Source organism: Zonotrichia leucophrys, chromosome 3 (assembly GCF_028769735.1).
Source record: "Zonotrichia leucophrys gambelii isolate GWCS_2022_RI chromosome 3, RI_Zleu_2.0, whole genome shotgun sequence".
Classification (NCBI taxonomy): domain Eukaryota; kingdom Metazoa; phylum Chordata; class Aves; order Passeriformes; family Passerellidae; genus Zonotrichia; species Zonotrichia leucophrys.
Genome location: NC_088172.1, coordinates 75,469,496 through 75,484,460, shown reverse-complemented (window position 1 = coordinate 75,484,460; position 14,965 = coordinate 75,469,496). Strand labels below are relative to the sequence as shown.

Below are 14,965 nucleotides of genomic sequence, written 5' to 3'. Positions count from 1 at the left end.
ACCCCAAGGGCCATTGTGGCCAGGGGTGACAAACCTCACACTGTGAGCTCAGTGGAAGGGGCAGCTCAGTCAGAGGTGATGTCCCAGGCTTCTCTTCTAGGACATAGATGGAAAGAAGGCAGATACTTCCCAACACCCAATGGCTGCAGAAGGCCAGAAAGGGCAGGCTGGAGGTGGGAGGAAAGGATTTGAGTCTTTGGCCCAACAGCTGAAGAGAGGCAGCTTGACACCAGTCCTGAGCTGTCACTCCACACCCTGCTCCACGCTGCTATGGAACAGGCAGATGGCTTCTGCCACTGTCCTGCCCCAGAGGTGCTCAGGTCAAACCACCAAGCAGCAGCTCAGCCAGCTGTCCCACACAGACTGGAAATTTGCTCCCAGGCAGGGGGCATGCAGCTCTCCAGGTGGAGAACTACTGCTCATTGGAGATGACCCCACCTGCACAGCAGGTCATGTGTACCTTCCACCCACTTCATCCTGCCAGGGCATGGAAGAGATAAAAATCTCCTAAAGCAGGGCTCAGCAAGCATTCAGGGCACAGACCTACACAGCAGAGTCCAGTGCCCTCAGGAGCAGGCTGAGACATTTTCCTCAGCAGAGCAGGCATGAAGCACAAGGGACCCCACCATGTAAATCATCAATTCTTTAATTCCAGTAGAACAAAAATCCAGAAAAATACTCAAACAAAACCCAACCAAAATACATTATGCTATCCTGGGGCTTCAGGGAGGCAGCAGTTTGGAGGAAGGGCTCTCCCACCCCAGTAGAATAAGGACAGTTTGATGCCTACTGGTAACATGGGACACTCCATGAGGGGAGAGAGGGAAGCCTGAAGCCTCCTCACACCTCCACTCCCCATCAGATGTTCCTACACAAGCAGAAAGACACAGAACAGACAGGCCTCAGGCTACCTGAATCACTACTAACAAACAGGGAATCATGCCCTCCTGCACCCTGCCAAAAACAACCCCAACCAAACAGAGCCAAAGGAACAGACACCACCAAGAAGTCAGTAGCAGCTGGTGGGAGCAGACCATCTTCTAAGCAAACATGATAGAGCAGGGGTCTGGCAGGTGAAGGAAGAGCCTTCCTCCTTTAGTCTACCTCTTCCATGCGGGATGTATCTTCATCTCCCTCCAGAGGGGGGATTTCCTCAGGGGCAGCTGCACTGGGCTCCTCTGCAGCCACCTCATCTTCATCTATGCCTGGGAGAGGGGAGGAAAGGAAGAGATAAGGCTTCCAAATGACACCTAATCCCAGATATACAGCTTCTCCAAGAGCAAACCTGGCTCCTACCTCCAGCCTGAGGAATGAGGCTATTAGCATCCAATAGTTCACAGAATCATAGAATATTCTGATTTGGAAGGGACCCACAAGGATCACTGAAGTCCTGCTCCTGGCTCTACACAGGGCAGCCCCAACAATCACACTGTGTGCTTCAGTGCTGTCCAAACACTTACTGAATGCTGGCAGGCTTGGTGCTGTGACCACTTCCCTGGGGAGTCTGTTCCTTGGCCAGTCACTCTCTGGATAAGAAACCTTTAACTAATATCCAACCTAAAACTCTCCTGACAAAGCTTCATGACATTCCCTCAGGTCCTGTTACCAGTCACCACAGAGAAGGTACCAATGCAGGCCCTCTGCTTCCCCTGGTGAGGAAGCTGTACACTGCAATGAGGTCACGTCTCAGTCTCCTTTCCTCCAGGCTAAAAACTAATAATTGCAAGTCAACATTGTTAGTAGTAATTGTCAACTCCAGCACTAATCCTGAATCAGTAGCATCTTCCCAGTAACATCTACACTACTATATGGATACTAGATATGCCATTAGAGTGCACTCCTTAGCCAATTAAAATTAACTACAGAAGATTTGTCACCCAGCACCACAAAGCCTGGAGTTTAAGCCAGGAGAATGCGGTTTAAGCCATGAGCATTTCTCTAGAGAAAATTGAAGTAAATCCAGTCAAGTCACAACTAAAGCAGTTGCAAGATTCTAGAGCTCATCAGTTTCCAACCCTGCAGGCTGCTGTTTCAGTATACTCTGAACAGAAAATTGTCCTACCATACAGTCCCCCTACCTGCAACTTGACTAACAGAACACCCTACTCTTACTGAGACAAGGCAGCATAGGGTTACCAAGTTAGTTGTGCCAAGCCACAGCACCTTCTGACTTACATTTTTAGCTGAATTTGGAGGAAAAGGCTGTGTGCAAGCACAAGCTGTTTCTCCAAATGGGTCACATAACCCATGACAGACTTTTCACATTTACTCTAAAGGAATAAAAAGCCTCAGCTTGTCATCTGATCATCCTGGTGGTGGCTCCTGGTGTTGTGGAGGACAGGGCAGTCCACCCAGAGTCCTGAGCCCTCCTTAAGTACCTTGTTCCAGGTTTACACTTTCTCCTGGCCACCTTATGTACAGAGCCACTTCAGCACACCATGGCAGCATGGCTCTCTTAGTGGCCTCCCCCTGCCCCAAGACACCAGCCTGACCAGTTAACCTGCTTTCAGGCCTGCTGCAGGCTTGAGAAGTGGCATGGATACTCACCAAGCCCGAGTTTGATCATCCTGTAGATGCGGTTGGAGTGGGTCTGGGGATCTTCCAGGGAGAAACCAGAGGACAGCAGAGCAGTCTCAAAGAGCAGCACCACCAGATCTTTAACAGCTTTGTCATTCTTGTCAGCATCAGCCTTCTGGCGAAGGGTTTCTACAATTGGGTGGTCAGGGTTGATCTCCAGGTGCTTCTTGGCCATCATATAGCCCATGGTCGAGTTGTCCCGCAGTGCCTGAGCCTTCATGATGCGCTCCATGTTGGCTGTCCAGCCGTATGTGCTGGTGACAATGCAGCAGGGGGACGAGACCAACCGGTTTGAGACTGTGACCTGCCAACATAGCCAAGGGTTAGCTGAGCAAGGCCCCCATAAGCCCTGGACTGGGCCCAGCCACAGCACACTACTACCTAAGTCTTTGCCCCTGGTTCACCTGGGGACACCCCAAAGCAAGCAGAGATGCTCCAAGCAGCTCCAGGACTGCTGCAGACTAATTTGGACAGCTCAGCCAGCACTCAGAGCACCCACTGCATGTTTCCCACACTTACCCTCTCCCATCAATGCACGTATTTGGGTCAGTGCCCCTCGCCTGCAGCCTGGCTGCTTAGAGCAAGATGGTGCATGCTGGGACTCCAGTCTCCTCTAGCGGCTCCTCTGCAGGAGATGAGAGGCATGCATTGAGCGGGGACCCTCACCTGCAGCACGGAGGGCCCAGCCCTCCTCCCTCCAGTGCAGGGCTAAGCTCCCTGCCCCTCTCACCTTCTCCACCTTCTTGTCCAGGATTTCCTTCATAAGTTTGCACAGGTTCTCAAATTTGGCCTTGCTCTCCTCCATCTTTTTTTTCTCTTCCTCGTCCTCAGGCAGCTCCAGCCCCTCTTTGGTGACTGATACCAGGGTCTTGCCATCAAACTCCTTGAGCTGCTGCACGCAGTACTCATCGATGGGCTCTGTCATGTACACCACCTCAAAGCCACGCTTCCGCACGCGCTCCACAAAGGCTGAGTTAGCCACCTGCTCCTTACTCTCCCCTGTGTTTGTGGAGGGTAGAAATGAAACATCACCAAGAGGTAAGAGCTGGTTACAGCAGGACAAACACCACCAGTCACTTGAGACCCCTAAAATAAAACTGGCAGCAGCCAGGGTTCTTGGCATGGTGGCTTTTCCCCAGCCCCCAGGAATGAGCTGTAATTCAGCAGAGGGCAGCAGGAAGTGTTTTAAATTAGGGTTTGTATGCAGGTTACCTGCCTCTGCCTTGCTAGGCTCAGAGGAGCTCTGGCTCACCTGTGATGTAGTAGATACTCTTCTGGTTCTCCTTCATGCGGGACACGTACTCGGAAAGCGAAGTCACCTCCTCGCCTGACTGGGACGTGTGGTACCGCAGCAGCTCCGAAAGGCGCTTTCGGTTGGTGGAGTCCTCGTGGATGCCCAGCTGGGAACAGAAGAGATGCATGAAGTCTCCAGGACAGGACGTGGATGCACTTGGCTGCCCCTGAGGCACAGCCAGCTGCCCAGCTCCTGATCATTTGAGTGTTTGGCCTAGGGCAGCCAGAGGGGACAGCTGCCTACAAAGCCACGCAGAGGAGACACAGCGTAGGAACAAGACTGCTCCTCAGGCAGATGGGTCATGGGCCCTTCCCTCCTCCAGGGGTAGGGTGCCCAACTCACCTTCAGATTCTTAGAGAAAGCTTCATAAAATTTCTTGTAGTTCTCTTTGTCTTCTGCCAGCTCAGAAAAGAGCTCCAAGCATTTCTTCACAATGTTTTTGCGGATCACTTTGAGGATCTTGCTCTGCTGGAGCATCTCACGAGAAATGTTCAGAGGAAGGTCCTCTGAGTCCACAACACCCCGGATGAAGTCTGCATATGAAAACAGGTGTCAGGTTAAGGATTCTGAGCTTCAACATAGCAAGAAAAGAGCTAAAACACAGACTGCTATACACCCACACCAGCCAGCGCCTCATCCAGTCCCTCTATACTGGAAGTGGAACCACAGGCTGTGGGGATCCCAGCTCTGCACTGGGAGGCTGAGGCAGGGGCTCTTACTTAGGTATTCAGGGATGAGCTCGTCACAGCTGTCCATGATGAAGACCCGCCTCACATACAGCTTAATGTTGTTCTTCTTCTTCTTGTTCTCAAAGAGGTCAAAAGGGGCACGGCGTGGGATGAACAGCAGGGCCCTGAACTCCAGCTGCCCTTCCACAGAGAAGTGCTGTGGGACCAGGAAAAAAAGACAGCTGCTGGGGTGCTTCATTTCTCCTTTCTCCAGCTCCCACAGCAGGGAGGCTGAACTGCCACTCTTCATCACTGGGGCTGGCAAAGGGGCACAGCAACATCTCTAGCATCCAAGCAGAGTGTATTTCCTCCTGCTCAGGCCCACTATCCCCTATGTGTCAAGGTTCTCTGGCATGCAGCAGGCTTGGACAGAGAAGTCAGTGCTTCTCTGAGACCCCACATCCTCCTGTCTTATGGACTGGCACTGCCAATCCTTCCACCTGCAAGGGAGTTACAGTGCAGGTTGCTCCATCACCAAGTGGCCTGAGAGTGCTCAGTCCCACAGAGGCACAACCATGTGGTGACTCTGGATAAGGGCTGGAAAGGGGCCTCCCTGGAAGGCACGGTGGCCCAGCACCCACCTTGACAGCCAAGTGGTCCTCCCAGTCATTGGTGAGGCTCTTGTAGAACTCGCCATATTCCTCCTGGGTGATGTCATCAGGGTTGCGGGTCCAAATTGGTTTGGTCTTGTTCAGCTCCTCCTGGTCAATGTATTTCTCCTTGATTTTCTTGGTCTTTTTCTTCTTGCCTTTGTCTCCCTCCTCCTCCTCATCAGAGCCTACATCCTCGATTTTTGGTTTCTCTTCATCTTTGGACACTGACTCTTCCTCCTTCTCATCTTTTTCCTCCTCTGCTTCATCATCACTGATCTCTTTCTCACGTTCTTTCTCCAGCTGTGGAGAAAGAAACAAGCAATAGTCAGGTTTAGCCTGAAATTACCAAGAACGTTACCATATTATCCAAAGAAAGTGTATCTCTGGAAAATGAAAATGCAACATCTCAAGCCTTGTGTCAACTGTTGAGAAAAGTGGCAGGAACCCTCCTTTTCCATGGCTGATTTCAGATGATCTTCGGCTGCAGAGATCAAAGGCCTTTATTGTGGCTGGATACCCACCTCCTTCACCTCCAGTAAGCCCCCAGCCTCAAACCACCTTTGGCCACAGAAGCTGAGAGCATCACTGCTCAGTGCCCAGCAGCCAGGAACTACAGAAGGGACCCAAAGGGATCGTACACTGGGCCTTTTGTGTGCTCCTGTTTCAAACATCACCCACCCCTGCCTTCAGCTTTCCACCTGGTCCCCACAGCCCTTTCCTTACGTACATAGAGCGTGATGGGGTAGCCAATGAACTGGGAGTGCTTCTTCACCACCTCTTTCACACGACGCTCTTCCAAGTACTCAGTCTGATCCTCCTTCAAGTGCAGGATCACTTTGGTGCCACGTCCAATGGGCTCACCTGCAGCGTGGGGAGAGAAACATCAGCCAGCTCCTCCAGCCTCAGCATTATGTGACAGCCAGCATTAACCAGTGTGGCTCACGGCGCAGCATGGCTCTGGGGAACACCAGCCAAAGGGGAGCTGCTGGCAGGAAAACGTGCTTGGCTTTCTGTACAATACGCACCGTGGTCAGTTCGGACAGTGAACGAGCCCCCAGCTGACGACTCCCAAGCATACTGCTCATCATCGTTGTGCTTGGTAATGACAACCACCTTCTCAGCCACCAGATAGGCAGAATAGAAACCCACACCGAACTGCCCGATCATGGAGATGTCTGCACCAGCCTGTGAAAGCAGAGAGCAGCTGCTAAGACCAGGGTGGAGGTAGAAAATGTCTGTGACTGATTCACAGCAGCAAAGAATTGGGTCAAGCACACAGAGAAAAACATGCAAGTGCCAACAGGCAACCAGCTCTACCCTGAGCTCCTCCCTGGTGTTGGAAAGGTGGGGGAAGCACACTTGAGTAGGCCAACATCTCCCATGGCAAACAAGGCAGGAGAGCCTTTTTATTGTTTATTTATTATCTGTACATTCAGTGCCAGCCTGTGACCCAGGGAACCCATGCAGCCCAAGGCAACCCACCTGCAGGGCTTCCATGAAGGCTTTGGTCCCAGATTTGGCAATGGTGCCCAGGTTGTTGATGAGGTCTGCTTTTGTCATCCCAATGCCAGTGTCCACCAGGGTCAGCGTGCGGTCCCGGGGGTTGGGGATGATGTCAATTTTCAGGTCTTTCCCACTGTCCAGCTTGGAGGGGTCAGTCAAGCTCTCGTAGCGGATCTTATCCAGGGCCTAGAGGAGAGAGGGATGGATGCTCGACAGGGCCTCCCTACTCGACAGCCTCCTCCAACCCTCCCTGCACAAGCCTTCCCAGGAATCGGCCTCTCCCCGGGCATCCCTGCAAGGACACCAGCCCGACCCCGACCCCCCGGCACGGGAAGGAGCCCGCTCCCGCCCGGGCTCACGTCGGAGGCGTTGGAGATGAGCTCCCGCAGGAAGATCTCCTTATTGGAATAGAAGGTGTTGATAATGAGCGACATGAGCTGGGCGATCTCCGCCTGGAAGGCGAAGGTCTCCGCATCCTCTTCCTCATGCTGCACTTTCTCGGGCATCTACAAGACAAACACATGCCTGTTTTCAGTGCGTTTTCAGGGCATGAGAGCCAGAGAGAGGGCGGTGGAGGCATCCGGCCCAGTCCCATTCCCCATCCCTTCCCTACCGTCTCGGGCGTGGGGGACCGGCGAAAGAGCTATATCCCCCCGCCGGCCGCTTTTTATAGGCACGGAACGAAGGGGGGAGCCACAAGGCACATTGTATCCTTCCGCCTTAAAGGGGTCTTGGTCAGCGAACCACAGATCGATGGTGTATGGGAGGCACCGGCGTTGCCGTTTAGCGGCGGCCATGGCGGGGGCGGGCGTGCAATGGATGCTCGGCTTCACGCTGCCGCTCTGCGGTCGCCAGCCGCGGCTCCTCGCCGCCCTTTGCCGCGTCGCTCGGAGGGCCGTAGGAGCGGGACCTCCTAGAGCCACGGCGAGGGGCGGCGGGGAGCCCCGGCGAGGAACTCTTTTCCACGCCCCGCCGCGGAGGAATACAGCTGCGGTCAGAAATCCATTTCCAGAGTATTCCACAGAGGGTACGGCAGCGCCTCCTCGGCTCCATGGCTGGGGCAGGGAACTGGGAACCGCACTGCCCCAGCTTCAGCCTGCAGCTCCCCCCGAGGCCGGGAGCCGCGTAGTTCTGCCGGCCTGAGGCTGCGTGGAACTTAAGCTCCAGCGGAAGGAGGGGCGGGGACAGAAGGTGTCAGGGCCGGAGTGTGTGGCAGGCCCGTGTCACCGCTGCAAAACAGTGCTTGGAGACATTGCCCTTACAATGTCCAAGGGGAATAATAATACAAATAATCTTAAGCCTTACCATTCCGGTATTTGCAGTAGTCTATCTGCTTCTGAGCTCCTCAGGACAAGAGAGACAAGGAGCTCCTGGAGCCGGCCCAGCGGAGGGTAAAAAAGATTATTAAGGGACGGGAACATCTGTTTTAAGGGGAAAAGATGAGGGAGCCGGGCCTATTACGCCTCGAGATGACTGAGAGGAGAGCTCATCAATGCCTATAGGTATCTCAAGGGAGGGTGTGGAGGACAGAGCCAGGCTCTGTTTGGTGCTGCCAAGCAATGGGACAAGAAGCAGAAAGCACAAACTGATGCACAGGAAATTCTACCTGAAAATGAGGAAGAACTTCTTTACTGTGTGGCTGACCCAGCACTGGAACAGATTGCCCACAGAGATTGTGGAGAGTCCAATCTGGAGGTGCTCAAGAACTGTCTGGACACAATCCTGTGCCTGTGGTCAACGATGACCCTGCTTAAGCAGACATGGTGCACCAGATGATCCACTGTGGTGCCCTCGAACCTCACCATTCTGTGGTTCTATGTTGAAGCTGTGCGTACAAAAGCCCTGACCGGCAAAGGAAGCTGGAAGTGGGATGAGGGGACCCGAGCTCCCACATGGGTTTTGGTGCCTGGTGGTGCAAAGAGGTAATGGCAGTGAATGAAGTGGGACAGAGGGAAGAGGATTCCCGCTGGCAGGCTGGTGTAGTTCACCCCAGGAGCAGGAGGTGGCACTCTGGCTGTTCCCAGACACCGGGAAAGCTCCCAGATGCAGTGCTGCAGGTCACTGCACCTCAAAATGTGAAGGTGCATCTGCTCTTTGTCAGAGGTGTCAGTGGTCCCTTGGTGTACCTCGAGGGCACCATCCCTGGGGTGCTGGTGGATGAGAGGCTGGCCATGAGTTCACCACGTGCACTCACAGCTCAGAAACAGTGGTGTCCTGGGCTGCATCCAAAGCAGCACGGCCAGCAGGGAAAGGGACAGTTTTCTGCCCTTCTGCCCTGGTGAGAGCCCACCTGCAGTGCTGCATCCAGCTCTGGGGTCCCCAGCACAAGAAGGACAGGGACCTGTTGGAGATAGTCCATAGGAGGAACAGCAACATGATCAGAGGGATGGAGCACTTCTCCTACAAGGGATGTCTGAGAGAATTTGAATTGTTCAGCCTGGGGAAAGCTTTGGTGTGACCTAATTGTGGCCTTCCAGTACCTGATGGGCACCCACAATAAAGAGGGACAGGGACAAAGAGTATGTAGTTACAGGACAAGGGGGAATGGTTTCAAACCATTCAAACCAGAGGGAAGGTTTAGATGTTGGGCAAGAAATTTATTATTCTAAGGGTGGTGAGGCACTGGAATAGGTTGCCCAGAGAAGCTGTGGATGCCCCACCCCGGGCTGGATGGGCCTGCATGTAACCTGGTGAAGTGGAAGTTGTCCCAGCCCATGGCAGGGGGTTTGGAACTGGATGATCTTCGAGGCTCCTTGCAACCTTACCATTCTGATGTTATGGTTCCATGATCCCGTTCCCACACTGGCTGTGTCCCTCAGCTGGGCCTGGCTGTGCAGGGCATGCACACAGCGTTCCCACCATTTCTGATGCTGGTGGCAGGGCACTACAGGATGGTAAGGAAGTGCCAGGGCCCTCTCACTTCAACCTCTGACCCTCCACAGCCCCTCTCCCCTGTGGCGACAGAGACAAACACACACACACACAAAGGTGCATTTTGTCCTTTTTATAGAAAATGGCAACTGTATAACACATTTACACAACAAGGGACAGGAAAGCCAAGGGAAAGGTGAGCCTTCCCTTGTAGCACACATGGGTAGGGAAGGCAGCTTCGTTGGGAAGAGAGTTGCTGCTTTTCCTCTTGTAACCCACAGTAAAACCTCCTGTCACACAACCAGGAGGCTGAAAAAAACACAATGTCAGAATCACCAAAAAAAGGGAAGAGAGGCAGGGAGAGGGGAAGAAGGCGGGGTGTGGGTACCTCCTCCTCCCTCAGCCTAGCCACGGTGTTGGCTCTTTCTGTGGCTGGGACACAGATGTCTACACTTTAGGGACACACTGGTTGGGGGGATGTGCGTATAGCAGAGAGCAGGGATGGGAGGCTGGCTGGGGCTCTCCTCCCCATTCACAAGTCTACCAGCAGGAGGAGGGTGTGGGATATTACCAGGCACCCTAGGAGGAGAGGAGAGAATCTCTTAGGTGCTTTGGAGACAAGGGCAAGAGAAGGAGTAACACTAATTACCAGCCTTTCACTCTCTTGGAGAGAAAGAGGCTGAAAATGGCTTTCGACCTTGAGCCAGGGAAGTTACACAGCGTGGGAGGCAGCTGGAGATCCCGGGGGTCTTACAACACACACAGCACGGGGAAGGAGAAGGCACGTAGGCCTGAAGGCATCACACAGCCGAGCGTGGCAGGAACCAGGCCAAGCCTGCGGGAGTGGAACCGTCCCTGGGTGTGCTGTGGCAGTGTGATTTGGCAGGGACAGGTGTGAGCTGTTGTTTCCCCACAGTGCTGAGGTGTCCAGGCCCTCAGTGGAGGATGCGGAGCCATCTCATGGTGTCCCTGCACCCTCTGTGTGCCTCTGCTAGATGAGCATTCGGATCAGAAAGGAGAGAGCAGCTCCTAGGGCCAAACCCAGAGACAGGAAGAATGCCATGACAGCTCCAGCTGTCTCTGCTTCGTGCACAAGCACTTTCCTAGGGAAGAAACAAGTGTCAGATCCACCCTCAGGATGTGTGTCCAGTGCCCTGCTGTTCAGTCTGCAGCAGAGGAACAGCAAGAAGAAATCCCCCTTGGCTCCCAGAGCCACAAGAACTCCAAGTCTCCACACTGTTGGCTCATAAAGTGCATCAGGCAGGCCACCCTGAAGCTCCTGGCACCAGGGACATCCCTCTCTGACCCCTGTGGGGCTCCTTGTGCTGCCTGTGCTGGGCAAGGCTGCTCACCCTTGCTGTGGGTGCTGTGCCATGCTTTGCTCCCCTCCAGATCCCCGCTGCACCCAGCCCCTTCCCCTGTGTGACAGGTGGGGAAAATGGAGAGCCCAGACAGCTTCCTCATCCCTAGGATATGGAAGCGCAAGCCTGGGAGATGGGACACTGTGGGTAGTGACAATTCCCTTCTGTGCCTGTGGCCTCTTCTCCAGATGCCAGAGCTGGGCAGAGCTAGAACTCCACAAGTCATTCCAGGACTGGCATCTGGGGGCATAACCAACCCTTCCCTTGTCCCCAGCTCGCACTCACTTTGGCCCGAAGCACATGCAAAGGCTGGCCAGGTAGCCATTGGAGATGGAGAAGAAGATCATGAAGATGATGTACCAGGCGTCATGAGAGAACACAACAGGCAGGTAGTAACGGGGCTGCACGTTGCACAGCATGAAAAGAGGGACAAAGATGACACGGAGGACCACCATCACTGGCAGGAGGCAGCTGTCCATCCCGGGCTGGGAGAAAAACACAGATTGCTGAGCAGCTGAGAACTGCACATTCCCCATCCCATGGCATGCTGGCAGGGCTGTCCCTACTGCACCAGGGCTGTGGAGGAGCCAGAGATGGCAAAGCTGCTGAGAGACTTTCCTGGCCACAACAAATCTCAGCATCACCACCTGCAGTCATAAGTAGGCTCTAGGTCTGGAAGCCCTGTTGCAGGTGACTTGAAGCAGCACTAGAGCCAAAATACTGAGCCAGGCTTGTGGGCAACTGTTAAGCCCCTGCTGGCAATAGGCAGGCAGGCCAGAGAGCTTTGTGCACGCTCATGCAGTGAGCCAGTGTGGCTGAGGTAAAGCCCCTCTGGCGCCTCAGCGCCTGCAAATGACTTTAGCCAGCTCTTCAGCACCCTTCGCCATCCCCTGCAAGCAGGGCAAGATCCAGCAGTCTGAGAAAGGGATTATGCTGGGGCTGTTTTGGAATGTGCTGGGAAAGGCATGGACTGAGTTACAGTCTCCTTAAGTCCTACCAGAGTTCCTGAGCAACTAAGGCTGGGACAAAGAAGGAGGTGCCATCCCCCTGTGTTGTCCCTGCAGCTGGGACTGGGACTAGGCAGCCCCTAGACTGAGACAGACCTCGTCCCCTCAGTGAGGTGCCAGGGTTCACTGGTCTGAGGTGAGAAGCACCACAGCTGCCTTGGGAGCTGCTGGGCTGGCATGGCCACAGGAAACTCCATGAACACAGGAGGAAACTGAGGTTAGGCCAGCTGCTGTGCCCATGGGGCAAACTGGAGACAGCAGCTGCCTCTCCTGCTTGAGGAGAAAAAGAGTGAGCGGGGCCCCAACCAGGGAAATGTGGCCCAAACCACATGCAGTCAGACTTTCCACACAGCCTTGTTTTGGAAACATCTCCTGCTGGGTCATCCCACCATGGAAGCTGTGGCCTGGACACCAGGCAAGGCGGCTCATGGCCAAGACCGAAAGCAACAAGCAGTGATGGCCAGCGGAGAAGCAGCTCCAGGCCATGGGGAAGGCAGGCCCAGGCAGACCCCATGAGGCATGTGGTCCTGAGGAGCTTCTCCAAACAAACATCCTGAACAATACAGGGGGAAACAGGGGTGGGTGAAAGGGCAGGAAGAGACCCAGACAGGAAAGCCCCTTTCCTTGCCCATCCTGAGGAGATGAGAGCAAGGGGATGTGGCAGGGGACAGTTCTGTGACCCACATGGCATGGCCCTGCCCTGCTCCAGGACAAGGGTCTTTGAAGCAGCTGTGTCCTGTGCCAAGGCCAGAGGTTTTATTTTGGGCTGCCCCGTCTTTCACCCTCTTTCCCTGTCGCCATCCTGTCTCGTCGTTTGCATAGCTGGAATGAAGGTTTGTTTACAGAGAGGCTGAAATGGAGGAGGCACCTTTATCCAAGCCATGTTGAAAGAGAGGTGGGAGGACAGAACAACACTGTGGTTCTCGGCTCTGACCCATAAATCTGCGCTTAGAGCTTAAAGCAGGAGTTATCTCTGCACCTCCTTCCTGCTCCAAGGCATGGATGGCAGCCCCAGTGAGAGCTGTGGCTGAAGGACCTAGGGATAGACACTGCCTGGCATTTGCTCTCTGCCCCATACTCACCCATGTGAAGAGGGCAGTGAGACTCCGTCCTGTCCAGTCAAAGACGTTAAAGAGCAGGAAGCAGGAGACAGGAATGAAGTAGAGACCTGAAGAAGGGGATGGTCAGTGAGAATCCAAGTGTGACCCTGTCCCTCAGAGCCACTGCACAGAGACTGTCTGTCTTTCAGATCTAGGTCCTACCAGTTTCCCACTAAGGCCTGTAATGGTCTCCCAGCCCCGTTGGTGTCCACATCCAAACCATCATGCACAGTGGTTCCCTCTTCCCTTCCAGCATTCTGTATTGGGTTTGTGTGGCAAGGTTTTGGTTAACAGGGGTGGCTCCTCAGAGAAGCTGCTGAAAGCACCCCTAGGTCTGACAGAGCTCCAAGACGGACCCACCACTGGCAAAGGCCACAGTGACAGTGGTAGGGCCAATGGGATGACATATTGAAAAGGGGAAAAAAAAATCTCAACATGTGCAATTGTACCCGGAGAGAGAAGTGAGAATATGTGACAGAAACAGCTCCACAGACACCAAGACCAGTGGAAAAGGAGGGGGGGAAGGCGCTCCAGATGTCAGAGCAAAAATTCCCCTAGAGCCTGTGGTGAAGACCATGGTGAGGCAGACTGCCCTCCTGCAGCCCAAGGAGGTGCATAGTGAGTCAATATCCACCTGCTGCCTGTGAACACCACCCTACTCTGAAGCAGGTTTGCCAGCAGGACTTCTGACCCTGCAGGGGACCCACGCTGGAACAGTCTGTTCCTGAAGGACTCTGTCCCATGGAAGGGACCCAGGCTGAAGCAGTTCATGAAAAACTGCATCCCATGGGAAGCACTCACATTGGACTTCAAGGAGGACTGCCTCCCATGAGAGGGTCCCCATGCTGGAGGAGGGGAAGAGTGAGAGGTGTTCTCCCCCTCAGAAGGAAGCAATGGCAGAGGAAATGTGTGAAGAACTGACTGCAACCCTCATTCCCTGTCCTCCTGCACTACTGCAGAGGGAGGAGATAAAGAAATCATAAATGAACTTAAGCCTGGGAGGAAGGGAGGGGTGAGTGGAAGGTGTTTCAAGATTTAGTTTTTATTTCTCATTGTACTACTGTGATTTGACTGATAAATAAGTTAAAATAATTTTCCCCAGTTTGAGTCTGTTTTGCCTGTGACAGTAATTGATGAGTGATCTCTGACTGTCCTTATCTCAAGCCTTTTGTCATATTTTATCTCCCATCCAGTTGGAGTGGCTTTGGTGCGCACCTGGCATCCAGACAGGGTTACCCCATCACACATACCTTCAAGCCCCACCTTCTTTTCTCCCATGTACCTTGTTCTCAGTTTTTCCCTACCTCACCCCCGTCCCTGGCACACTTACCCCATTTGTTTCCCTCTCCGAGGACAGTGGACACGTTAGCTGTGATGGCAGGAAAGACGCCGATGGTGACAGTGAAGACGAAGCAGACAGACAGAGCCAAGACCCAGAGCTAGGCAGATGAAAGAAAAATGCTGGTACCAAACACAGGGAAAGAGACCAGTGCAGGGCTGGTCTCCTCTCCCCATGCTCTCCTACACCTGTGCCCATCCCAAAAGGAAGGGCAGGATAAACTTGCTGGAAACTCACAGACCTTCTTAAAAATAGCAATGACAGAGGGCTGCTCATCAGGGTTGTGGATAGGGATGATCTTTGAGTTATTCTGCTCCATCCCATTCTCATCTGCAGGGAGAGACACAAGTAGGGCATAGCAGGCCCCAGAAAGCAAAGATCTAATTCAGTCCTTCTATCTCATTCTTTCTTTAAGTTTTTTCTTTTCCTTCTCTCAGCTCCTCACCTTTCTTAATCAGGTCTCTCTTGGTCTCCAGCTCTGCATTGTACACGCGGTACTCTGTCTTGTCCTTCATGTAGTAGTATCGGAAGAAGTCCTGCAGAGAGACAGCAGGGAGGACTCATTCATGCGTGCAGAAAGAAGGCTGCCAGG

General features: G+C 53.7%; 2 protein-coding genes across 11 annotated transcripts in view; both read right to left on the bottom strand.

Moving 5' to 3' along the window:
- Positions 1-630: 630 nt before the first annotated feature.
- HSP90AB1 (heat shock protein 90 alpha family class B member 1) lies at positions 631-7,435 on the bottom strand. Its single transcript, XM_064708878.1, has 12 exons — positions 7,309-7,435; positions 7,055-7,201; positions 6,675-6,881; positions 6,218-6,377; positions 5,920-6,053; positions 5,181-5,492; positions 4,591-4,756; positions 4,214-4,404; positions 3,830-3,977; positions 3,308-3,576; positions 2,548-2,881; positions 631-1,205 (listed from the first exon to the last, which is right to left on the bottom strand). The coding sequence occupies exons 2-12, from the start codon at positions 7,199-7,201 to the stop codon at positions 1,096-1,098; spliced, it is 2,178 nt and encodes a 725-aa protein (XP_064564948.1). The 5' UTR covers positions 7,309-7,435; the 3' UTR covers positions 631-1,095.
- A 2,249-nt stretch (positions 7,436-9,684) lies between these two features.
- The window catches only part of SLC29A1 (solute carrier family 29 member 1 (Augustine blood group)), a 33,729-nt gene continuing 28,448 nt past the window's right edge, over positions 9,685-14,965 (bottom strand). For all 10 annotated transcript variants that reach the window (XM_064708868.1, XM_064708875.1, XM_064708876.1 and 7 more), the window contains 6 exons: positions 14,819-14,909; positions 14,615-14,703; positions 14,365-14,473; positions 13,017-13,102; positions 11,213-11,412; positions 9,685-10,669 (listed from right to left, as the gene is read on the bottom strand). In XM_064708868.1, coding sequence (XP_064564938.1) covers positions 10,558-10,669; positions 11,213-11,412; positions 13,017-13,102; positions 14,365-14,473; positions 14,615-14,703; positions 14,819-14,909 — 687 coding nt within the window. In that variant the 3' untranslated portion in view covers positions 9,685-10,557. The remainder of the gene's footprint in view (positions 10,670-11,212; positions 11,413-13,016; positions 13,103-14,364; positions 14,474-14,614; positions 14,704-14,818; positions 14,910-14,965) is intronic.